The sequence below is a fragment of the Abramis brama genome, assembly GCF_963993115.1.
Source record: "Abramis brama genome assembly, chromosome: 23".
Taxonomy (NCBI): Eukaryota; Metazoa; Chordata; class Actinopteri; order Cypriniformes; family Leuciscidae; genus Abramis; species Abramis brama.
This window is the reverse complement of record NC_139985.1, coordinates 9,550,341-9,576,020: the sequence shown is the minus strand read 5'-3', so window position 1 is coordinate 9,576,020 and position 25,680 is coordinate 9,550,341. Positions and strand designations below refer to the sequence as shown.

At 37.4% G+C, this 25,680-nt stretch overlaps 1 protein-coding gene across 2 annotated transcripts in view; it reads right to left on the bottom strand.

The window, feature by feature from the left end:
- Positions 1-25,680, bottom strand: part of arhgef10la (Rho guanine nucleotide exchange factor (GEF) 10-like a) — a 137,372-nt gene that overhangs the window by 43,497 nt on the left and 68,195 nt on the right. For both annotated transcript variants that reach the window (XM_084101079.1, XM_084101078.1), the window contains one exon: positions 13,218-13,339. In XM_084101079.1, the coding sequence (XP_083957205.1) occupies positions 13,218-13,339 (122 nt within the window). The remainder of the gene's footprint in view (positions 1-13,217; positions 13,340-25,680) is intronic.

Here is a 25,680-nt window from a genome sequence, read left to right as displayed (position 1 = left end):
TGCATCAAAACATAGTATAGAGATGGGACTTGGCTCTTTTGACTAAATCATGGTAAACTATGGTAAATCATCCTAGAATCATAGTAAATCATACTAAAACATGGTAAATCATGGTATACTATAGTAAATCATGGTAAACTATGGTAAATTGTGGTAAATCATGGTAAACTATGGTAAATCATGCTAGAATCATAGTAAATCATACTTGAACATGGTAAATCATGGTATACTATAGTAAATCATGGTAAACTATGGTAAATCATGGTAAACTATGGTAAATCATGGTAAACTATGATAAATCATGGTAAACTATAATAAATCATGCTAAAATCAGTAAATCATACTTGAACATGGTATATCATGGTATACTATAGTAAATCATGGTAAACTATGGTAAATCGTGGTAAATCATGGTAAACTATGGTAAATCATGGTAAACTATGGTAAATCATGCTAGAATCAGTAAATCATACTTCAACATGGTAAATCATTGTATACTATAGTAAATCATGGTAAACTATGGTAAATCATGGTAAACTATGGTAAATCATGGTAAACTATGATAAATCATGCTAGAATCAGTAAATCATACTTGAACATGGTATATCATGGTATACTATAGTAAATCATGGTAAACTATGGTAAATCGTGGTAAATCATGGTAAACTATGGTAAATCATGGTAAACTATGGTAAATCATGCTAGAATCATAGTAAATCATACTTGAACATGGTAAATCATGGTATACTATAGTAAATCATGGTAAATCATGGTAAACTATGGTAAATCATGGTAAACTATGATAAATCATGCTAAAATCAGTAAATCATACTTGAACATGGTATATCATGGTATACTATAGTAAATCATGGTAAACTATGGTAAATCGTGGTAAATCATGGTAAACTATGGTAAATCATGGTAAACTATGGTAAATCATGCTAGAATCAGTAAATCATACTTCAACATGGTAAATCATGGTAAACTATGGTAAATCATGGTAAATATGATAAATCATGCTAAAATCAGTAAATCATACTTTAACATGGTATATCATGGTATACTATAGTAAATCATGGTAAACTATGGTAAATCGTGGTAAATCATGGTAAACTATGGTAAATCATGGTAAACTATGGTAAATCATGCTAGAATCAGTAAATCATACTTCAACATGGTAAATCATGGTAAACTATGGTAAATCATGGTAAACTATGATAAATCATGCTAGAATCAGTAAATCATACTTGAACATGGTATATCATGGTATACTATAGTAAATCATGGTAAACTATGGTAAATCGTGGTAAATCATGGTAAACTATGGTAAATCATGGTAAACTATGGTGAATCATGCTAGAATCAGTAAATCATACTTCAACATGGTAAATCATGGTATACTATAGTAAATCGTGGTAAATCGTGGTAAACTATGGTAAATCATGATAAACTATGGTAAATCATGCTAGAATCAGTAAATCATACTTGAACATGGTAAATCATGGTATACTATAGTAAATCATGGTAAACTATAGTAAATTGTGGTAAATCATGTTAAACTATGGTAAATCATGGTAAACTATGGTAAATCATGCTAGAATCAGTAAATCATACTTGAACATGGTAAATCATGGTATACTATAGTAAATCGTGGTAAATCATGGTAGAATCATAGTAAATCATACTTGAACATGGTAAATCATGGTATACTATAGTAAATCTGGTAAACTATGGTAAATTGTGGTAAATCATGGTAAACTATGGTAAATCATGGTAAACCATGCTAGCAACATCGTAAAACAAGCTAGCATCATGCTAGATACATGCTAACATGATGCTAGCATGATGCTAGCATGATGCTAGCAACATGCTAATAATGCTAGCATGATACTAGCTACATGCTAATCATGCTAGCTTCTTGCTACAAACATGCTAGCAAACGTGCTATTCATGTTAGCATCTTGTTAAAAAATGCTAGCATCATGCTAACAACATGCTAATCATGCTAGCTACATTCACGTTAGCTACATTATCATATTAGCATCATGTTAGTCACATGCTTATAATGCTAGCATGATGATCATTTTGTTATAATCTTGCTAAAAACTAGCTAAACGCACTTTAGCAACCAAGTGGTGAGTTTTGCCACTGCAAGCACCACTTCACATTTTCTTCAGGAAATGTACATTCTAGTTATTACTTAAAATAACTGTTTTCTATATAACTATTTTATATAAACAGTTGTGTTACTTATCATTTTTGTGGAGACCATCAGGATGTTTTGATAAGACGTCAAAAGTACAGCATTCATTTGAAACAGAATTTTAAGTTATAAATGTCACTCATAAATGTCAAGTTATAAATGTCACTTTTGATCAATTTAATGCATCCTTACAAAAAAGCTTTTGACTTATAGTGTTTATAAAATTATAATGACATTCATTTAATTATATAATCAAATTTAAAATATAGCTGCAACCAAGCAAAATAACTCTGATAGCCAGTTAGCTAACAAAGATAGTTATATTCAAAAATAACTATTTACAGATAGGCCTATTTGTTAATTCATATGAATACATTGATTGTGTGTAATTATGTTGCATGCTTTACATCACTGAATTCAAAACATCATATTTTTGCTAATTTTTGACTATGGAAGTTTAAACCTTATGCAAAAAACTGACAAATGGGAGATGCTCTCGATGATAACAGCATAGTTCATCTTCAACTCCACCACATATTAAACCACTAGGGTGAGCTGGGACTCCACAAGACCATCATTAAATGAACTCTGGTTAGCATTTAATCCACAAAGCTTGGTTAACATGGAGCGTAGCAAAACGAATAAAAGTCTTGCCTGAGTCACTACAGCAAAGCAGCACTTCACTCAGATGAAAGAAATCTCAAATCCTCCAGACAACAGCATCACAGGCGGCTCCCACACGCTAACAAACACTAATATAACTCTTCTGTTGGTTATTAACTGATAATTGCTAGGCTTTAGAGCCCTCTTTCCCACTTCGTCTTCGCTCTTAGCCTCAGGGTAGAAGAAGTGAGGTAGGGAGAGCCAAGATAGCACAATAAAAGTGCCAATGTTAACCTGATCACTGCTAGAAAAGCAAACTGAATTTGTATTTGTTTGACACAGGCTAAATCAGTGCTAGTCCAGGGCTCATGCTATAATCCTTGTGGTGTGGAGGAGAGCTGCAGACACTGGGAACCCAGAGAAACGCTGTATAATGCAAGGCTGACATGGGTGTGTTTAGCATTCTGCTTCATCGCAGGATTAGGAAGACGGAAATAGGAGTGGATTAGCCTATAGGAATTCAATACACATGTGGGAAAGGACCGGTCACAGGGCAGTAGGACTAAAGCTCTAGAGAGGTTGTGGCAGTTTAGCCTCAATGTGACTAAATTAATATAAAAAGCCCAAGTCCCATCCTCGGAAACAATGACGCTGTCTCAAAGAATTGTTAGTTGCTTCCCAGTATCCAATGAAGGACTCCAACACAGATGGATGACAGAATCAACGATGAAATGAGCTGCAAGTGTTACGATTTCATGAGCTGGATGAAATCCAATCATTTAAATATCATGGACCAAGATAAGCAAAGATCAAAGTGTCACCCTGCTGTGCTATCTGTTATGCTTTTTGCATAGAATATTTAGAGTAATGTGAGCAGAAGTATAAGTTTTCAGTTGGACCTCTCAAATTTTAGCCCTCCAGTTACTTAGTGTTGGGTTTACAAGATGGATTATGGCCTGTGGTGGAACATATGGCTGAGGTATTGAGTAACGTATGCAAATTGAAAGGAATAGTTCACCTCAGAAAGAAACTCCTGTTATCATTATTCTCCCTTGGGTCATTCTGAACCTGTATGAGATTTTTTTCCTCCAAAATCAAAAAAGAATTTATAAAAAAAAAAAAGATGAATAACCTGCCCACTTTTTTTCATGTGGGATGTATTTATTTTGTCTTTTCAGGCTGTCAAGTTCCAAAATGTCAAAAAGCTCCATAACTGTCTCATAAAAGTGGTTCATACAATTCATGCACTATATCCACAGTTTTTTTTAAAATTATATGATAGGTCTGTGTGAGAAACTATCAAGTGATTATTCCCTGAAAATCCACTGAATATATTTGGCACATTCATGAGAGTAGCAGCGATAACAAATTAAAGTTGCAGTCAGTAGCTTTTTTGGGTTAAAAATGAATAACTAAATAATTTTATAATATCTTATATCTTTATAATAATCTTATTAATAATTAACCAAAATACATTTTTGAGCAAGTACATAACCACCCAGTGTTCAAAACTATCTGCTTGCCTTAGCTCGATTCAAAATGGTAAGCTTGTAATAATGTTTTTAATTCCAGTGGTACTGGTGGATTTCCGAGGGGAAATTCGAGCATGTCTTTGCGCCATTACGTCACATCTATACACATAAAGAAGGAGTCTCGGCTAGTAGGCTATGTTGCGTGTGTGGATGTTGGAGGTGGAGATTTATAGCCTTTTCTCACAGCACTTGATATAATTAAACTTATCAATTTGATGGCGGATCCAGAAAGGTTCAAACGACAATCACCAGTGACAACTGGAGATTCACCCGTTGTAAAACGCAAAAGTCTTTGGACTTCGGAGAAAAACAAAGAGACTGCAACCGGGCCCATGCGAAAACAAGGATACATATCGGAAGGGCATTAAATGTAGTCACGCAATGCTGATGTTGTTAACATTAACAATTTGAGAACAAAGTATAATTTGCACGGTTTGACGTGATATGATAAGCGATCGTTAGATTTAATCGGCACGATTTACTGCAATGCTTTTTTCCCCTTAGTTGGTCAGAACAAAAGTGGATGTTACTTACTTCTTCAGACAACATTTTCCGGTGAAAATTCTTATGTTGGTCATACTTCCAAAAAGTAGAATCTGTGATTGCGAATGACAGTATCCACACCACCAGCGCGGTGGTTGACAGCCGCACATTCTCCTCAAAACATTGGATTCATCCGCGCTGTGCCCCGCCGAGGCACAATGCACGTAAAGTTGATAATTCCGCAAATAACTGCAATTGCAGATTTTGAAAAGAGATGGCGACAAAGAGGAAAAACTGCGGACTGCAGCTTTAATTCTTTGAATCAGATTTGTTCAATGAATCACTCAATCCAGTTCATAAAACTGGTCTGAATGATTTGTTCCCAAATCTGACTAAAATGGTTCTTGTGTTCAACTGACTAACTCAATGATTAATTTGTGGTTGTTAACAGCTCATTGGAGGGTAAGATTTTCGGTGAATAATGACCTAAGATTTGTTCAGTTCGTTGCTACAGTATCACTCAGCTTCTGAAGACGTGAAATATGACTATAGTGCTTTTTTGTAATTTTGGAGATTGACAACCCCATCCCCATTCATTTTCATACTGAAAAGAGTATTTCCAAAATTCCACATTAAAAGGTAACATACTGTATATAGGCTTGTAACAACATGAGGGTGAGTAAAACAATGACATAATTATATTTTTTTTGGGTGAACTATTCTTTCAACTATTTCAATGTTTCTTCTTTCTTTTAAATGAGGTGCTCTGGTTTCTGCAACAATCGATTGAAAATTTCACATTAGTGCTAGGCAGGTGGCGCTGCGAGTCATTTAGCATATTGGTGTACCACAGTACCATCTGACATTGGCAGAATATCGCTAAGCAACATTCATATTCATGCAGGCATTGATATTTCCCTCCTTATGTCCTGCTCAGTCATTCAGCACTTTGTGATGCATCCAGCTAATGTGATAATCCAACACATCTCTTCATCTCCGCCCAGCACAACTTCACTGACATGACGTGACAATCCCAGCATCGTTGAGATGAAAGCGATGGACTGTTCTGCAAATAATGGACTTGAAAAGACGAGTGGAAGCCAAGAGTTGTCTGGATCATATAAATCTCTCCCTCTCTGTATCTATCTCTATTAATTTCCTTCCTTATATCTCTAGCAAGAGGAACGTGTGCACAGAGTCAAGTGGTGAGCCACCAAAATCTCGGCCAGCCTTCTGGATCTAATTGGAGAATGCCACTGCAAGGGACCATAGAGGGGTGTGACGAGAGGTATCTTTAATACCCTTGATCAGATGACATGGAACACAGAACAAAAGGTCCTCAAATCCCTATTGCGCTGAGCAGCAGGCACTGTTACCAAGCTGCCATGCTGGCTCAAGGAACGTATCCCAGGCTTTAAGCTCCCATTTTAAACTACCCTTCATCCTGCACAGCTGTGCCCCCAGAAAAACTGCTTAAAATTCTTCGTCTGATCATAATAATTACAAGAAACAGCTACTAATCAGGTGCTGACAAGGGAGTGGTAACATTAGATAACCAAATATCCTGCTTCACTTTCAATTCCAGTACATTTCTCCTTATCAGCCTTGAGGGACAGGTAAGGTGGAGACGTACCCACATTAATGGTGGTGGAATGCTAATGAACCACATTTCAGCAGAAGACACAAGGATCCAGGTTTCTTCGGGTCCCCAGCGGAGGCCGAGTTTACACTGCGACAAGCATGCAAAGCGCTTTAAAGTTGATGTGCGACCAGTGTTTAATTTGCAGCAGCCCGTGTGGGGTGATCGGTTGAAGAAGACTGACAACATAATTAGCTGAGAAAAAGACAAACTAAGGAAATTCACAGAAACACGATTACCAGATTAAGTCCAAGATTGAGAATGTTTTAGTTCCCATTGTTAAACAATTACTTAAAATGTTCCCATACACCACTGAAAGTATATCAAAGGAAGCGTTAATGTTTAAATTCATCTTTAATAGTCTTTTTTTGCGCGCTAAGCTTTGCTCCTTGTCGTTATTTTAGTCCCTGTCCTTTGTTTTCTCCACAAAAAACACAGGGGGCGTGAGGAAAAGGGGTGGAGGACAAGACTGTGGCTGCTTGCTTTAAAGGCTATGTTTGAGCACTGATGATTTCCAATAATTAGCACGTAACTGTCAAAGCAACAGATCAACCCCTTTGCAGATGACCTCGCTCTCAGAGAGTGCTGCAATGCCACCTCCAGAATGAGAAGAACAGATCCACACTGCCCCCTACTGCTGGCTAAAGTTGACAATATAGAAGCCAAGTCAAACTTTTGTGCTGCAAAACTGGAAAATCTGACAAATGTGAATATCTCATCCACCTGAGAGGGACAGCTAGTTTAGATTTCTGATATTATTCAGCTGAGAATTAAAAAAATATAGTTAACAGAAAATGTTTAATTTTGTCTTCCTTTACTCACCCACATGTCATTCCAAACCTGTACATTTTGAAGAATGTTTCCACTGTTTTCCATACAATGAAAGTCAATGGGTCCAGATATATATTTTTTTATCTTGAACTATCCCTTTAACAAGATCTTGTTAGAGTCTTTTCTGTCTGTTTAGTAATACCATTCATACATTGGAGATAATTTTACTGTCAATGCTCTGAATAAAAAGGCATTGTTGGTGTCACTTATACGACACAACATCTATCTATCTCCTAATAAGCCTTACGTCCTCCATTTACACCATTTCTGGACTTCCGATATCATTACAATCTAATATAGCTCTTATGACTTGGTGTGTGGGGGGCAAATGGGCCATAGCACAAAGCCAGAAAGTCATCCTGGCTTATTACCAAATTGGCCTTTCGTAGAACAAGCTCTCCACACAGATGCTATGATAGCCTTGCTGCCATGGGCTATTCACATAGCGTAATGCGGTAAATCCTGGTCACAACCCTGAGGCAAGCACATAACAGATATGTCACAGTGCTATTGGGCTTTTTGGTGCCTACTGCAGTGCAATGAAAACTCCTGGGCTGCTTGGAAGAGTCTCTGAGCCTAGCTGGATGGTTATGAATACAGGAAATATTGATAAGGTAAGGGACAATTTATGATCAGGCAGTCAAGGAGCTTCTGGCGATGGTACCATATGAACTACCTGACTAGACAAGACTAGACTCAAGGTTGGTATGGGGAAACATTAAAGGGATAGTTCATCTAAAAATGAAAAGACTGTCATCATTAACTTTTGTGTTCATATTTCATTTGAGAATAATCACTCACACATAGTTACTTTTATAGTGATTTTCATTTAACAACCCCAGTAAATATATAACTATTAGGGCTGTCAAAAATGTGTAATTTTTTTTTTCTTTCTGTTTAACGCATTAAAAATATTTCATGCACTTAACACAGCATCTGTTTATTTCCTTGCATCCTTTGGCTATAGTGACGCAAATGAATGTCGACAGCCAGTGATTCATTCAAGTGCTTTTAAACCATTCAAGAGCAAAAAGAGACAAAAGAGAATTCAATACTGCGCGCTGTACCCGGAACATGCAGACAGACAAGTTTCGGGAACAGACAGTGCACTTGAGAGTACAAAAACACACAAAATGATGTAAAAATGCCTGTTCTGGCTAGTATCCTCATAAGCACAGTCTTAAATGAGTTCAAAAGTCTTTAAACCAACGTAAAATGTTGGAAGATAATCGGCTGTGTCAGATCTGCGTCATGTGTCACGTCACTTAAAGTGACAGCAGCCTAATTTACCTGCTGCAGTCTGTGCCATTAAATGTTAATCTAAGAACAAAAGAAAAAGAGAAAGTCACTCACTACTCTTGATCACTTTTTGGATCATTTACTTACCCTCATTTTGTTCCAGACCTGTTTGAATTTTCTTTCTCTTTTTTGTGGAACATAAAAGGATATATTCTGAGAAGTGTTTTTTGTCTTTATAATTAAAGCCAGTTTGGTCCAATGCTCCATGGACTTTCATTTGTTTTCTGCAAAAGAAAGAAACTGATACAGGTTTGAAATGACATGAAGACAAGTAAATTATATCATTTTAATTTTTGGGCGAACTATTTCTTTAAATTTTAGTTTCTCTGCCAGTAATGCTCTAGTGGCTATTCAAAATATGACTGCTGTCAAGAGCAGCACTCGTTACTTTTGAAGGTTGCAATGTTTAACACCAGACATGACCAAAGTCACCCTCAGAACAAGAGATTTTGAGACGTTTTTGTTGCGTGCTGTCACCAAACTGTGCAATGGACAGTGACAAGCTCCAGTCATGGTGTCGGGAGCTTCCGCGGAGTGCAGCGATTTGAAGCCTTGACCGAGATGGCGAGTTTATATCAACACTGGTGACAGGTGCTCTGTGATCTTGACAAAGAAAAGGAAATCAGATTTACACTTGCTGTCCAACATAATCCAAATGTGTTGAGGGACCAATACATTCGCCCTGCCTGAACTCTGCAGATGAACAAGTGACAGATTAGGGAAAAGCTATTTGAGCAAAAAACAAAAGCGCTCTTAATTAATTACACTGATCCTTGGCGATGAAGGGCCAGATGAAGATGAGGTTAAGCTATCAGCAATTAATAGCAAAGCCTCGATGAAGCCTCCTGGATTTAGCTGTAAGTCGGGTTGGGGGTTTTAAAATTCAGCTCAATGCACTGTATACGTGTTTGTATTTACTTGCAGGATATACTGCAGCATAAGAGAGAAAGTGTCGCAGCAGTCCAGCAGAGATGTGAAGGAAAAAGCTTTTAATCCATGCTGTGGCGTCTGTTCTTCACAGACGAGGAGGAAGATGAAATGCAGAACTCACAGAGGGATCGAAAGGAAGCAGAGAGAGAAAAAACGCAAACCTTATATATGCACAGAAAAGATTGCAGAAGGCATAACCCTGTCTGATTTTATGGGAAAAAAATGTCATGCTGACAAAAAACAAAGGAGAAAAAAAAGTAGATTCAACAGAGTGCTGCCATGTAAGGGGAAGGGCACCTTTCTCCAAGACATTTCTGATCTATATTTCATGTGCCTTCTGTCTTGGTCTCATGTGTTGAGCATCAGCTTGAGATGTTTTTTTTTTCCTCTTCCTGCTGTAACAGCTTCAAGTCATTGGTGTCATATATCAGTCCCCCTCCAAACGGTACTATAAATAGACTACATCCACACATTCACTATTGCAAGAGATGTCATTGTGCCATCTTGTCAGCAGTCAGTAGTGAATCATTGAGTTATGGAGGTATCACATTAGTTATGGACCACAATTGGTCCACTCTCAAGCAACTGTACGCTAGCACTACTGATAGAATGTGGACAGGAAACAAAACAAGTATGTCCAGACCATGTCAGAACTCACAGTAGTTTTAAAACTCTATACAGATCAACCCTCTATATCAGTCTGAGGGATGCAAACAAAGTGGGAAATTCACTTTTTACCCACCAACCACTGGCTGTTGAATGCCCAATTTTACCAACCATTTGATTTGATGATGAATCTGTAAATAAATACCAACTTATAGTATTAAAAAACAAATTACAAACTGTTCACAAATGTATTCTATGCTTCACAGGCACAACACATGGCCAGAAAATTGGAAGAATCTGTATGCAAACAAGCCACACTGGTTTTTGCTTAAGATCAGTGATGTGTTAAGCTTATTGCTTGAAGCCCAAAGCTGCTTTTAACAACTTGAGCAGCTATTGACAATCAAAGCACAACCATGAGTCACAAAAATAGTATTTAAACTGCAAAAATATCCAAGTTATCCAAAGTTATACTGGGCACATATCCACAACAATAAGCTGAAGAAGGCCCTTGTTTCTGTAGGCACGCTTCATTGGACAGAACCATGACATGGGTTTAAGTACCATAAAAGAGATTCAGAAAACATTTATCCATTTTCCCCTGTGTTAATCCCAAAAAAGAAAAGTCAAACCTGATACCTCCAAAAAAAATCCTTTTTCCAGCATGTCTTCCCACACTTCAAAGCACCCGGTATGGGATCTCCACGGTATTGAAAAAACACTCAAATAAGAGCCATCTTCTCTCCATCCTAATGCTTCATCGGGAAACAGATTTTGTTTCTTTCTCTTCCCACGAGACATCTTTATACTTCTCAGTACTTCTAACGTAGAGCTTTTACAGCTGAAGTGGATTTTTAGTGGAGGGTTTTTAGCATGTTAAGGGATAGTCAGACTTCCGTAATATCCATGTGAATGCTACCAGGCTGGAAACATGAGAAAACCAAACTCCGAATTTCTTTGATACACAATCTAGCATGTTAAACTTCACAAAGCTAAAAACGGAACTTCACAGTTAGTGCCGCGGCCTGGCAGTTAGCACACATGGCATTTGCCAATTCCATTCTAATCTATTCTCATGAATAAAAATGCCAAACGGGTCAACAAAATGGAGACTTGAAGGATGCAAACATGAAAATCTACAATCTGACTGCCTAAGATGACATGATTTGACAAGGAGTTCAATCAAGGTAGGTTTAACATTAGCATACCGTTTAGGAAAGCATATGCAAACAAACGTTGTTCCTCTTCACTTAGTATTGCAGTTCAGGAAAAATGAGTGCCTGTTTGTGCAGTATTACAGGATTTTCGTTTAGAAGTGGGTCAGATATTGCCTGGTTGACTGCTTAGGGGTGGGATATAGAGAGCCCAAAGATCCGCGTCAGAAGTGAAACACCTGATAACGGTTATCTTCTCCGCCTAACAAGTCCACCCACCACCAGACTTACAAAAACGGCAGAACTGTGTGTGTGCAGATCAGTTGTTCATGGTGAAATGCTGCAGAACTTCTATTTTATTATTGGAGACGATGAGTCCCCAACAGCTTTTCTCTTTTGATATTGGTCTTCAAGTGCCCCCTTTCCAATCCCTGCACCAATGAATGTTCTGCCAAGCGCATCAGATGCCAAAACCTAAAAGTAAGATATTTGGAGGCCTTGGCACTGGCTAACACATGCTGCCCATGCCCAGCGGTAGTGGCAGTTGAGGAGCAAGGTTGGATAGATACTCACACTAATACAAAAGACATCTCTGCCAGGATGACTTTAAGTCACTCACTTTAAATCCATCTCACCTGCTCAAGAACCTCCTTCTTTTCAACAAGACATAGAAGCACAAGACTTTACTAAAGACAACCATCCATAAACGGACCAAATGTCATACTACCATGCAGGATTCTGCCCATATTATATTATACTGACAATGTACAGACAAAAAAATTAAGCAGAGCTAGAAAAAAAATTACTATAGAAATCTCAATGACTTTTGAAATCTACTATATTTTGAGTATCAAAAGTATATAATTTGTATATTTATATTATCACAAAGAGTGTTTCTAGTCAAAGAAAATCATTGCAACTGAGAAAAACAAAAAATCCTGTAAATGCATTAAATACAAAAATGTCCATGAGCTTTTAGGATTTTATAAATCTTCATAAATTTCCACAAATATTTCCACAGATATTTCTAGGTTTTCCAGGAACATTGTTCATAGAATTTTAGAGCACAATTCAATTTTCCCCAACCCATATAACAATTCTTGTTAAAGGTGGCTGAAACATTGCAGCTGGTTTTCACAAAGCAATGGCACCCTAAAGTTTGAGACAAGAGAAACACAATTAAAAAAACTCCTAAGCAGCTGTGGAAAGAAATGATGTGGAAAAGGTACACCGTCGATCTGTTAGTCAGAGCTCCAAGCTGTTGCAAAAAAACATATGATCAAACAATTTTTCCAACAGAATTGACTTCCCATCTATTGGGTTGCAATAATCTTTATTTAATGCAGCTTGATTGATTTATTCTCGGGTGTCCAACAGTCATTAACGTAATTGCATGATCACTTTATAACACCCTCACATGGTGACTGGAGTAATTTGGCAACTATACTCACCATTCAGGGGTAAGTCACCTAACTTCGTTAGGTCTTAAAATCTAGCCCGAAATATCATCTTCCAGACAGTAGAATTGATTTCATTCCTTTTTGACTGACTCTAAAGCCATTTTAGTCTGTCTCTTACCCGAGTTCACTATTTGATATATGAGGAGCTTGCCGCTCTTAACAGCTCCTATTGATCCACAACCTTCCTATCCTACAAGTGTGACTGGAAAGCTTCCATGTCACCTTGTAATTCCACAATCCTGGCAATGTTCCCATAAGATCATCCCATGGTCAGGCTCTGTCTGTGGAGGTTGCTTTTGTGGGACTTTAATTTCCTAGCTTAAAAAATGATTGTAAGGTGTACAGCAGTTTCTAAAAGTACTTTGTCTTCTGGAAAGAAACTATAATCTTTTTTTCTGCTCAAGGGAAGTTTCTGAACAGCCTTTGGATGTCAAAGCAGAAAAAAATACATGCTTTTTGTAACTGGTAGTCACTTACCTTCCATTCCTGGGCTTTGGAGGTGAAAACAGGCATGCGATAGGCCAGAAGTGGACACCAAAACTGAGCTTTTGTCTTCCCAAAATCCTCTGCAGAGAACCAACCCGGTGTGTTTTCGTCCCCTGCAAGAGATTATATTTGGCTTAGTTTATTATTCGTTCTTCCCTAGCAGATCATGCAGAGTGACGTCATCTCATATGTCTATCTAATTATGAAAACAGAAGTATGGCAGTAGTTAAGATGTTTGAGGCTCCTTGTGTGCACTCTCTGAAGATATTTTCAGTATAGCAGACTAATGAGCCTTCACAAGTTTCATTCCTGCAGCAGGTGTCCATCTCAGCATGTGAAGATGCAACCTCCAGGTTTCAATTAATGAAGTCTAAATTCTAGAGGCGTGGGCCACCTAGGTCTTCCCTCACAGCCACTTTGACAGGTATTTACAATTGCAAAGCACAATACATGCCTGCCGGTAACAACTCTCTATAAAAGCAAGTCAGTAATTACCTATCATGGCCATCTTACGTTTGCATAAAAAATGTCGTGTTTTTCTGGTCCCCTGCGTCTTTACCAGCGCATCAACTCAAAATTAGCCCCAGAAACCATGAAAATAGGCTACAAACAAATGCAGTCAGATTGGACTCAGCTCATTTGTTTTCACAGTGTGAAAGGTACGTGACACGGTCTGACGGCCGATGTACCATAGCCATATCAACGTTCGAGTCAGAGTGGGAGACTTAAGGGCCAATTAGCTTGAGGTTAGTCTCACTGTTTCTCAAGAGCTTCAGGATGATTTCTTTCCGATTTCATAAAGGGAGTACAAGCAGCCATAGTGTGACATCTCTGTACAGTATATCTGTGCTTTGTGGTCAACAAACTCTTAAGGGGCGTTAACATTTGATTTTGTCTCCATTCTCTCCCCACTAACGATGAACCCGACTCTCTAAAATCGATGCAATCAATGGCGTACTTCAGAAGGTCAGATTTCTAAAACTTCTACTTAACTTCTCAGAGGGACTTCTTTTGCCAGTAAGTACAGTAAGACTATGGATAAGAACACACAAATTCTTAAGATAATTGCGAACACCTTGCAATAATCCCCTTCAATACTTTAAGTCCAGAAATGAGAATTCTTAATCTAATCGTTTTATACAAAGTTGATCCTACTGCTATGGCAAATCTATGCATTATTTATAAAAGTATTAAAAAAGTAATTGAATTTTTTGAAGGACAAAGGGAAAACAGAAATTCATCAACATTTGAAAAGAAAATTTGAATGAACTTGATGAACTTTGCCAACGAAAAATAGGATTTCTCCACAGCCGTGGTCACACTGTTAGGATAATTTCTAAAGGAATATTTCTGCATATCTGTTAAAATAGTTTGACTGACAGTCAACCTGTTCAATGAAATCTTGATTTGACTGAGTGAGAGATTTAGAAAAAAGGGTAACACTTTATTTTAGGGTCCAAGTCTCACGATTAACTAGTTGCTTATTAGCATGCATATTACTAGGATATTGGCTTTTATCAGTACTTATACAGCACATATTAATGCCTTATTCTGCATGACCATATTCTACATCCCTTAATCTAACCCCATACCTAACCTTAACAACTACTTTACACTGTAAAAAATCATTCTGTGGCTTAGTAAAAATTACAGAAATGTTTAACTTTATTAACTTAATAAAATCTCTGAATATCGTTTACTTGATTGTTTGAGTTAAACATACCAAAATAATTGAGTAAAAATCCAACAGTTAATTTTATCTAAAATTTACAGATATATTTAAGTTTTTTTCAATAAAATAATTTAGTATTTGACTAACCAATTATTTCTTTATAATATACTTAATATATTTGTGAAATTTCTATCAAAATATTTGAGAATGTTGAATTAAACTGATCTGTTTCAAGAAACAAAAAAATTACTTAATTCAAATCAATATTATTAATATATTTAACACACTCTTAAAATTGAGTAAGTTTACTCAATTAAAACAATGCACCCCTCCCCCACCCTCTGACGTGACGACAACTCGACGGTTGGTTGAGTGAGCGCGCCGCGGGCTGCTTTGAACTCTCCTGTCTCCAGACAACAGCTCTCTTCTCAGCGTCGCAGATTTGGTGCATTTTCTCTGTGAAATTCAGGTTGGTGTATGTTTTATTTTATCGATAAAATCATTACTGTGCTTTAAATCATATTTAGGCTAATGCAAAACAACATACAGAGGCGTAATTCGACACCTAAACGAGAGTCGCCTGTCTTTTTGCGTGATTGAAACGCTTTGCATAAACACACGACTTCATTCCTAATGATGATGGATATAATTATTATCATTTGGATGATAAAATGTCCTCAGAACTGTCACTTTTTGTTTATTGGCAGGTTACGCTCGCAGTATTGGCTGTGAGTGAAACGCAGGACGGCGGTATGAAGTTCGAAGTTCACCCGCAGAGGCGAGTCCGTCTCCGGCTCGAGGACCAGCTCAGATTCGGTGGATATTGGATAACAGACTGGTTGATTACACTTGAATTAGGCTACCTGAATGTTTAAATATTTCATTTTTACTTGTTAAATAAGTTTAAATGCAGGCAATATTGTATAGGCCTACATGTTAAAAACAGTCTAAAATGTGCTGTATTGCTGTACTCATTGAAAATAAAGGCCAATGTGTCATGTATACTGGTGGTTGTCTGGAGTACTATTTTACAAAGGTTTAGAGAAAATAAAAAAGTTAATATTACTCATTAATAAAAACAGTTAATATTAATTATTATATTGTTTTTTAAATGTTTAAATGTTAAATTATTTCTACTCAATTTTATTTGTTAATGTACCAGATGCAGTTACTCAGATTTACTTAATTTTTTTACTTGCATTTACTCAATTCATACAGTATATTTCATTGATTTCACAGCTTTAAAATTTACTCAATTTTTTTTAGTGTAAAAATGTTTCACCAATAAAATTGAGTAAATAATAGTTAAACTTTTTACAGTGTACTAACTATTATTAGGAGTTTATTGAGGCAAAAGTCATAGTTAATAGTTAGTTAACTATTGCATGTCCTAAAACATCAAATGTTGTGGACACAAACAACACTCCTCTTATGGAATGATTATATTGTTTTTGTGATAATGATCATGAAGAACTAAAAAAAGAGACTAGGCCTATTAGTTTTTGCATTCTGCAGTAAACATACGGCCTTCTGTGAGTAATTTGAGGCTAAAAATTGCAATCACTGCTTGTTCTGACAGATTGTTTATACATACAAGTCTGTTCTCATTTATAATTATTACACATAATGTGACAAAGAGGAAAAACATTGTATACAGACATTGTATCAACAAGGTCTGTCAAATACTATTTAAAATGCCGACAGAATCCGACAATATCACAATATGATTTTAGCGTAAATGTAAATGGTATCCATGCATGCTATGGACCCAATAGAATGTCAGGACAGATATAATGAAAGCAAGGCCCTGATGTCTTAAGTCATTTAAAAGCAGAGCCGTGACAGATATTACCTGCTTTTCTTTCGATGTGGCTGTTTATATTTTCACAGCACAATGAAGCATGAAAGCGAATTCTACTAACTTACAAAAGCATCTAATCCATCCCCCCACAACGTCTCCTTTTCATTCGCAATCAGGACTGAATTCACTATATCTTCCTAAATAACACAGTTATGCCATGATCTCATTCTCATCACAAGTTTGCCCTTTAGAGGGATGCTTGAGGAGCGTAGTTCACTTCTAAATCACTGTAACTGAATTCTAGATGTCAGTCAGCTACTTGTGGGTCATCAGGTTCACTGTTTACCTGCCTTGCACTGCACTCGCATACTGTGACCCTTAAGATAGCTATTAAATTAATGAAATGTGCTCTTTGCTGATTTGTTTGTCAGAAAAGGTCATTATGCATGTTTCACACACTTTTAGACATTAGTAACTACCTAAGTTTGTCCAAACATGCATCATCAAACTCTCCGGAGAAGAGTAAATGCTAGCATCGCTGGTTTACTAGGACGCGCACGTGAGCGTCATCAGCGTTTCTCACAGGTTCGCATTTAAAGTCTGTGTAGAGACAACGATGTCGTCTTAGCGGCCTCTAATTTAATAACTAATGATCCTTGCGACGGAAGTGAATCAATCAAAACTAACTTTAGCTGGAAAATATCTTTATTCAAGAACCGCTATAAAGCCAAAACAATCTCTGTTACCTTAAATTATCCATTTGTTACTGTAAAGCCGCTTTGAAACAATCTACATTGTTAAAAGCGCTATATAAATGAAGATGACTTGACTTGACGCACTGTAGCAATGACATTCAGCCCTTTGAATTATATTAATAATGAACAATAATTGAAGTTTCACTCTCAATAAACGCAGCGTGGTTTAGATGAGACATTAGCAACGTTGAGGCCTGTCTTATGCCTCTGCATATAGCAAGGGCTAGCACTGCTAATGACTCTGGCATAATGCATTCTGCCTGTGTAAGCTCCCAATATCCTGGCTAACACAATGCGAGGAACAAGCCAGAACTCAGCGGCCAAACACACTCTCTTCACTCCCTCATTAACAATGCAGCAACCATCGTTCTATTCATGTTGTGTAGTAAAACTCAAGCCGCTTAGCAAAGGATAAGCAAACAAGTGTGCACCTCATCAGGGAGACTGGGGTTTAACCAGGGGTTGCTCATTGATAGCCGCTGTCAGAGCGTGAGAGAAAGAGAGACAAAGGAGAAGCAGAAAGTGAGAATGAAGGTGAGAGAATGATGGACAGGAGAGAGGATTTGGAGCTCGAGGCAAACGGGTATCTCTACCATGCAGACAATGGATGAGAAACTGGGATAAAATAAAAAGATAAATGTATTTGGAATACATCTACATAGGCAAAAAGCATGCACACACAAACACACACACACAAAATTATAAGAATTGGGGCTGTCAGTTTATTTCAGACGAATTGTATTGGAACTGTTGTAGCCTTTACTATTGCACAAATGTTCTGGTTCAATACGAGAGAAGCTCAGTTGGCAGCATTAGTTGCATAATGTCAATTACCAGAGAAAATGTTTAGCCCCGGCTATTTGTTTTGTTTTTTATAGTGTTTAGAGTAAGGTATTTACAATGGATTACGGTGTCTGGAAAGTTTAAAAGAATGAAAAATGAAGCTTATATTTGGTTTTGCACTTACATTAAAAAAAAACTCTAAAGTTGTTAAATCTGGGGTTTTCAAACAGCGGTCCTGGACCCCTGGAGGAGCTTTTATTATGACGTTTATATTGTCACAAATGCAAATACTCTCAAAAACGTTCCTTCTGTAGCAAAAAAAGTAGTTTGCATGACATCTCTCCACTCCGGATAAATTTTAAGTACTTTGTCCCACAACTGTATTGTGCCATTCTTAAGGTTCACACAACCACCTAAAAGAAGCACCCAAACTATTAGTGCCCTTGTGTTGCTTTTTTCCTCAAACATCCAAATTGCCATTTAGTACCATAAATGCATAATTGAAAACATTAATCAGAATGGTCCAGCAAACCGGCACAAAGAGAGGCTGTGAATAGCTGAACCAACAGTCTTGGTGGGTACTATACTGCTTTCATTAGAGGTTTTCTTTGAGAGAACAGGCAGGCACAACTATTTAGGACAAAATGTGAAAACACCATTTTTAATTAACAGCTATGTACTCCAAAGAATACACTGAACTTCATCTAACTTGTTTGTCACTTACAATAATAGCTGGTAACCACTCATGGACCTTACAGTTTTTTCCAGAAGAAGCTTAGCAAATATACAGAAGCATCGCATAATAGGGATTTAAATTTTAATTATGCTTTGGCATTATCGACTAACAGCGGTGGGCTTTAAATCTACTGTGATGATTAATTACAAAGCAGGCCAATCTATAAGCACTTTGACAAAAGCAGCAAAGATATAGTCGAATCAAAAGAGTTCACAGGATGTTGCTCGACACTTCAGGGATCAATGTTGAGCAGCACAATTGTTTATTGAATTCCAATTAATAGTGTATTTACAAATCATAAAAAATCTACACTTTTTTTATGAATGTATAACAGCATGGCTTAATACGGTTATAGATTCACATTAGAAGAAAAGAAAAAAAAAGTATATGTGTACTGTGCATGCTTTATGATTTCTAAATAGTATTCATTTAATTCAACAACTGAATAAATAAAGAGAGAATAAAAAATATATATTAACCTGTTGCTTGGGTTTTGACTACAGTTCCAGCAGATGGAATCATAAGACAAATCGAGAAATAGAATCAAACGTGTACTACACACAAAGAGTAAAAAGACACAATCCATTAATAAACACTTTAGTCAGTCGTTTGGAAGCATAAGACTCAATGCTGAATAGTTACAAAAGATTCTTTGTGTGCAGTAACCGCATTAGAATACACAAGAAGTGAGAAATGCCTTTCATGCCTTTTCTTTCACTTTAGCATGAGCTTTTTCCATATGCTGTTTTCCTAGGAAGCATCAATGGGTTTCAGAAAGTGCTTTGAAGGAAAGCTCCCTAACTTGGTCACATTTGAAGGTTGAGGGGGATCAGTTGCTATGACATCCATTGACGTTAGTTCTTGCTTGCCAGGTTGCTGAGCCGTATAGTGAAAGAAAAGACAGGTTAAGGCCACCAGCACCTCACAGATTGGTTCTAAAAGTCCTCTCTTCTCTCATTATGTAGCCATGCCAGACAGACCACAGCAGTGATCACTGATCAGGAGCGAGAGGAGATGGAGTGTGTCACTCAGGTGGAGTGGGGTAAACTACCACATGCTTCCCTTCCTCAGATATGCACACACATCCTAAACTCCACCTGGAGGTATCAAACAGTGTTTATCATAACCTGATCGATCTCAACAATAGGTTTACAAATGATTTCCCACTCTTCTTTTCTGTGCTTAATTTAGAATGCTTTGCTACTGTCAGTCACATCCTCTTGTTCTTTGTCTACCACTATCACACATTGAGTAGATACACACACAAATAGAATTTGCCTTCATAAGTTTTTCCATATCTCTCCTACCATTTCGTATACTTTTTCTTTCCAAACGTTCTTCCTTCAGCTGTGTGTGTGTGTGTGTGTGTGTGTGTGTGTGTGTGTGTGTGTTCATGGACTTACATCTGACAATATAAAGTGCCACAAGTCCAGTACTGAGAAAGCTACTTTGAAACTAGTATACCAACCTAAAAGTAAGTCATTATTTAGTATTTAACTACAAGCCAAAAAAAAAAAAAAGAGAGAAATTGCTAAATGCTCTAAATCTATGTAGTAATGTATATTCATGTATACATATTATTTACAGTGGGGAGAACAAGTATTTGATACACTGCCGATTTTGCAGGTTTTCCTACTTACAAAGCATGTAGAGGTCTTTAATTTTTATCATAGGTACACTCAGTGGTTAAAGTGGGATTTGGCAGGTGGGGGAACCCTCAAATTTTGTGTAGGTGCAACAGGGGAAAATGACTTACCGTGGGACTACATATTGAGTATCGTGGTATAGCAATACTTTTTGGGACAAGAGTGTCACTGTGGCACCAAGTATCACACCGCAATATGGAACACAACCTTGTTTTTCACAATGTAAATTTAAACATAAAAATGGGAAGTCCAAAACTGACTCAAATGTGAGGTAGTTAGGGGGGTTCGGGGCATGCTTCTCCAAGAAAATTTGTATTTCTCTGACCTACATATGTGCAATTTAGGGCTTTTGAAGGCCAAAAAAATTGATAAGAAACGTATCAATTTAAAACCTTGTCATTAGATTATATGTCAATACCTGCTCTCTCCTCATCTTCATCTTTCTTTTTCTCTCAGTCTCCTTATCCTGCCCTATTTCTTCCCCTCCTAAAGCTGAACTTTGACTGATAGTCTTTTCATTTTCATCTGTGTCAGTGAAGAAAGTAAACAGGCTCAACTGATATTTATATGTTTTATGAATCATTTTCTGAGATAAGTTAATTTACTCAAGGCTACCAAGAAAGCTGTAGCCTAAGTCAGTATTGCCAATAGGAACCTTCTACAAGCTTTGGAATTTGAAAACATCTGTTTTTAAATGTTAAAAGTAATTTTAAATAATACAAATTATAGTCTGCGTTTAACGCAGTTGGTGGAATTGGCAGACGTTCCCTTAGGCAGCATGCGCTGTGGAAACCCGTCAAAGCATTCTCTCAGGTATAAATATAATATATAATATAATAATAAATAATAAAATATATTACAAGGGAAAACAAATGTCCGGCGAATATCGAACCTAAAACTAACTTTACCACGCTCAACCACCGTGAGGGCATTTCACGCATTAGTAATCGTTGGCGTTCAGCGGGGAGGGGAGGCGTGAACCGGTGTATGCACTAAAATCAGACAGGAAAACCGTGACTGAGAACATAACGTCGGGAAGCGTGTTTGTGAATGCTGAAGTTTGCCAATGACCATCTGGATGATCCAGAGGAGGAATGGGAGAAGGTCATGTGGTCTGATGAGACAAAAATAGAGCTTTTTGGTCTAAACTCCACTCGCCGTGTTTGGAGGAATAAGAAGGATGAGTACAATCCCAAGAACACCATCCCAACCATGAAGCATGGAGGTGGAAACATCATTCTTTGGGGATGCTTTTCTGCAAAGGGGACAGGACGACTGCACCGTATTGAGGGGAGGATGGATGGGGCCATGTATTGCGAGATCTTGGCCAACAAACTCCTTTCCTCATTAAGAGCACTGAAGATGGGTCGTGGCTGGGTCTTCCAGCATGACAATGACCCAAAACACACAGCCAGGGCAACTAAGGAGTGGCTCTGTAAGAAGCATCTCAAGGTCCTGGAGTGGTCTAGCCAGTCTCCAGACCTGAACCCAATAGAAAATCTTTGGAGGGAGCTGAAAGTCCGTATTGCCCAGCTACAGCCCCGAAACCTGAAGGATCTGGAGAAGGTCTGTATGGAGGAGTGGGCCAAAATCCCTGCTGCAGTGTGTGCAAACCTGGTCAAGAACTACAGGAAACGTATGATCTCTGTAATTGCAAACAAAGGTTTCTGTACCAAATATTAAGTTCTGCTTTTCTGATGTATCAAATACTTATGCCATGCAATAAAATGCAAATTAATTACTTAAAAATCATACAATGTGATTTTCTGGATTTTTGTTTTAGATTCCATCTAAAGTGGAGTCCATATGAGTAAAAAGAGTACCTATGATAAAAATTACAGACTTCTACATACTTTGTAAGTGGGAAAACCTGCAAAATCGGCAGTGTATCAAATACTTGTTCTCCCCACTGTATATTAAAGGTCCCCATGGCATGAAAATTTCACTTTAGGAGGTTTTTTAACATTAATATGAGTTCCCCTAGCCTGCCTATGGTCCCCCAGTGGCTAGAAATTGTGATAGGTGTAAACCAAGCCCTGGGTATCCTGCTTCGCCTTTGAGAAAATGAAAGCTCAGACGGGCGAATCTGGAATCTTATCTTATGTCGTCATAAGGGGAAAGGTTACCTCCCCTTTCTCTGCTTTGCCCGCAAAGAGAATTCGCCCCGCCCATGAGAAAATGAGCTACGTGAGGGCGATATTGGTTTTTCTTCGAGAGACATCATGGCTTGCAAACGAGCAAAGCATGGCAGTTGCTTAGTGTTTGGATGTACAAATGAACACAAAAGTATTTTTTTAGTTCCTTCATCCGAGCCTCTGAAGAAGCAGTGGGTTATGTGAATTTCTGATGTGTAATTGTTCCAAGTTCAGACAGATAATCTTTCTCTCAAAATCATTCAAAACTGTTTATGCATCAGTAAATCAAGCCAGTGACTAAAATATAAACTTCACATCGTTTCTCTAAGTAGGATGAAATTAATTTTATTTATACTGTGATTAAAATATATACAGAAAGCGATCAAAGAACAATCCCTTTCCAATCGCCCAAGCTGTCAATCACAGTTTATCTGGACATTTGCCAAAACTCGTTATGAAATCAATGACACTGTTACACTGCACAACGAAGTTTTTACTGTATTTACATCATGTTTGCATTGGTGAAAGCATTAGTGAGAGTGCAGAAACTGCGTTGCAATGATAAGATCTTCATTCATGCGATCAACAGACTGTCATCTGCTCAATGCTCATCACTGCAACCTTTTATGTGATGGGAATAGATCTAAATACTTTAAAAACTTCTCACGATTCATTAATCTCGATAGCTGTAATAGTAAAAACGTATAATAGCTGTAATAGTAAAAGTTTTCGAGAGAGCTCCACATGTAATGCTAGCTATTTCATATGCAAGCATGTCAGCCAATCACAGCAGTGGGCGTTTACACTGAAGTCTCACAGCAGACACGCTCCTTCAAACAGAGCGTTCAAATCAGAGGCTGAAATCAGGCTAGGAAAAATGCCTTTTATTTCTAAATGATGACAATTTTTGATCTAAAAAACATACTAACATTATAAGGGCACCCCAGGAAACATTATAAAATAATAAAATAATCCATGCCATGGGACCTTTAACATATTCAAATATTTGAATGTATTTTATGAAATATCACAGTGGTTATATAATATATTATAGAATAAGTAAAATATAGTTTTAATATATAATTTATATTACAATATAATATATCATATATAACTATATAGACAATAGATAATACATAATGAATAATATATTATATAAACATGTACTAATATATATATATATATATATATATATATATATATATATATATATATATATATATATATATATATATATATATATTAAATATAGTTATAAATCTCTGAACATGCAACAAGGGAGCATTTGGAAAAAGAACCCAGTATTTTCTCTGCACCACATGACGTTGTCGTGGCAATCTCTGAACCACATCTTCATAATTAATGGAACCCTCAGGACACACTCATCCACAGTCATGTTGAAGTTCTCGATCTCACGCCCCATGAGTTCCCAGCATGCCGCCACAATATCACAAACACTGTTTTCTGACAGCATGTTTTTTATAGATACAAGCATATGTTACCCATAGCAGAACCTTGTTAATGGCCCTCCTAACAGACAAAACAGCTGCATTTTATATCACACAAAAGTTGCACATCAAAGCAGGGCTTGTAGCGGAAAACAGTTGGGATGGAGGACTCAGGAAAGACCCTATGCAGCTTGTTGATAAGGATCAATACATGTCAAAGAGGATACAGGGGATGGATGAACATAGGGATTGATAACACAAGGAAGTGGGCTGGGTTTTAATACACTGCCAGATGTGTTATGAAGGGTCTCAAATGACCACAATCAAAGGGGTTTTTTTGCACACATCCGACCCACACGTCCTCAAAGGATGTAAGAGAGCTCGGTAACAACAGGCCACCCATGAAATTGCACCAGCATTTCTGTTATTGTAATTTCACTTGGCTAAATGAGCAATGTGTGGGTGTAATGAAATTAGGGTGTAACTGACATCTTCAGCAGGCTGGATAACGACCGCCAGCACAAAACGCTTGGAATGTTTTGACATGATTCTAAGAAATACACATCATTTCTGCACATTCCAAATGTGACATGTTATGACTCTGCAAAGTGAAGTGTGAGAGATACACTGCAAGTTGTGAATTAAATCTTATTTTTGGTCAACAAGCTTGGCTGCGATGGATTTTTCCAAGAAAAAGCCAGAAAGCACAAAAAGCCAAATGGCTTCTTGAAACAAACAAAAAGTTTCCAGTGAAAAAGGCTCTCAGAAATGTTTGTCATTCTCTCTCAGTTGCTATCTAGCTTGTTTTGTTTTTTTTGGAGGGATGTTGCCACTTACGCTGCCAACATCCACTTAGTGTCAGCCGAGATTGCTATTTGCCTATTGCCATAAAGCTCTTTTCAATAACAGCTCACAAATAGCCATAGGCAGCATATGTAAGGCAATTATTGTTGTTTTGAAAACAAGACAAAACACAGCAAAACTTGAAACAATTTACCTTGCATTTAGAATGATTAGAAATAAGAGGTAAAAACAGGTTCCAGTCAAGGCTCTTAGAGATCTTGGCTCAAAAACATATCTCAGGTTCGCCCTATTCCTGCTTATTTCTCTGTTTTTCCATCAAGTAGGATGGTGTAATCTTTGATCATGCCCCTCATGAAGTAAAACAATTTTTTTTGTTTTTGTTAAACTTCAGCTGGTGTGGAAAAACCGCAAAAGCAGGGCACTGAGAAGTCAGACTCCCATCAGTCACTAGTTTTGATGCATCTCTAACTATCCACACCTCTGACCCGGTCTGCAGACTGACAGAAACACTCTGCCCAAGTATTTTGTGCATGGCATCAATGAAACGAAACAATCCAAGCTGCTAGATTTGAGTTGTCTTACAACATTCAATTCAAGCACAGACTTTATCACAAATTACAACAATCGGGGTGCCTCACTGTGGCCATTTCAATAAAGCATATTTACTACCTCAA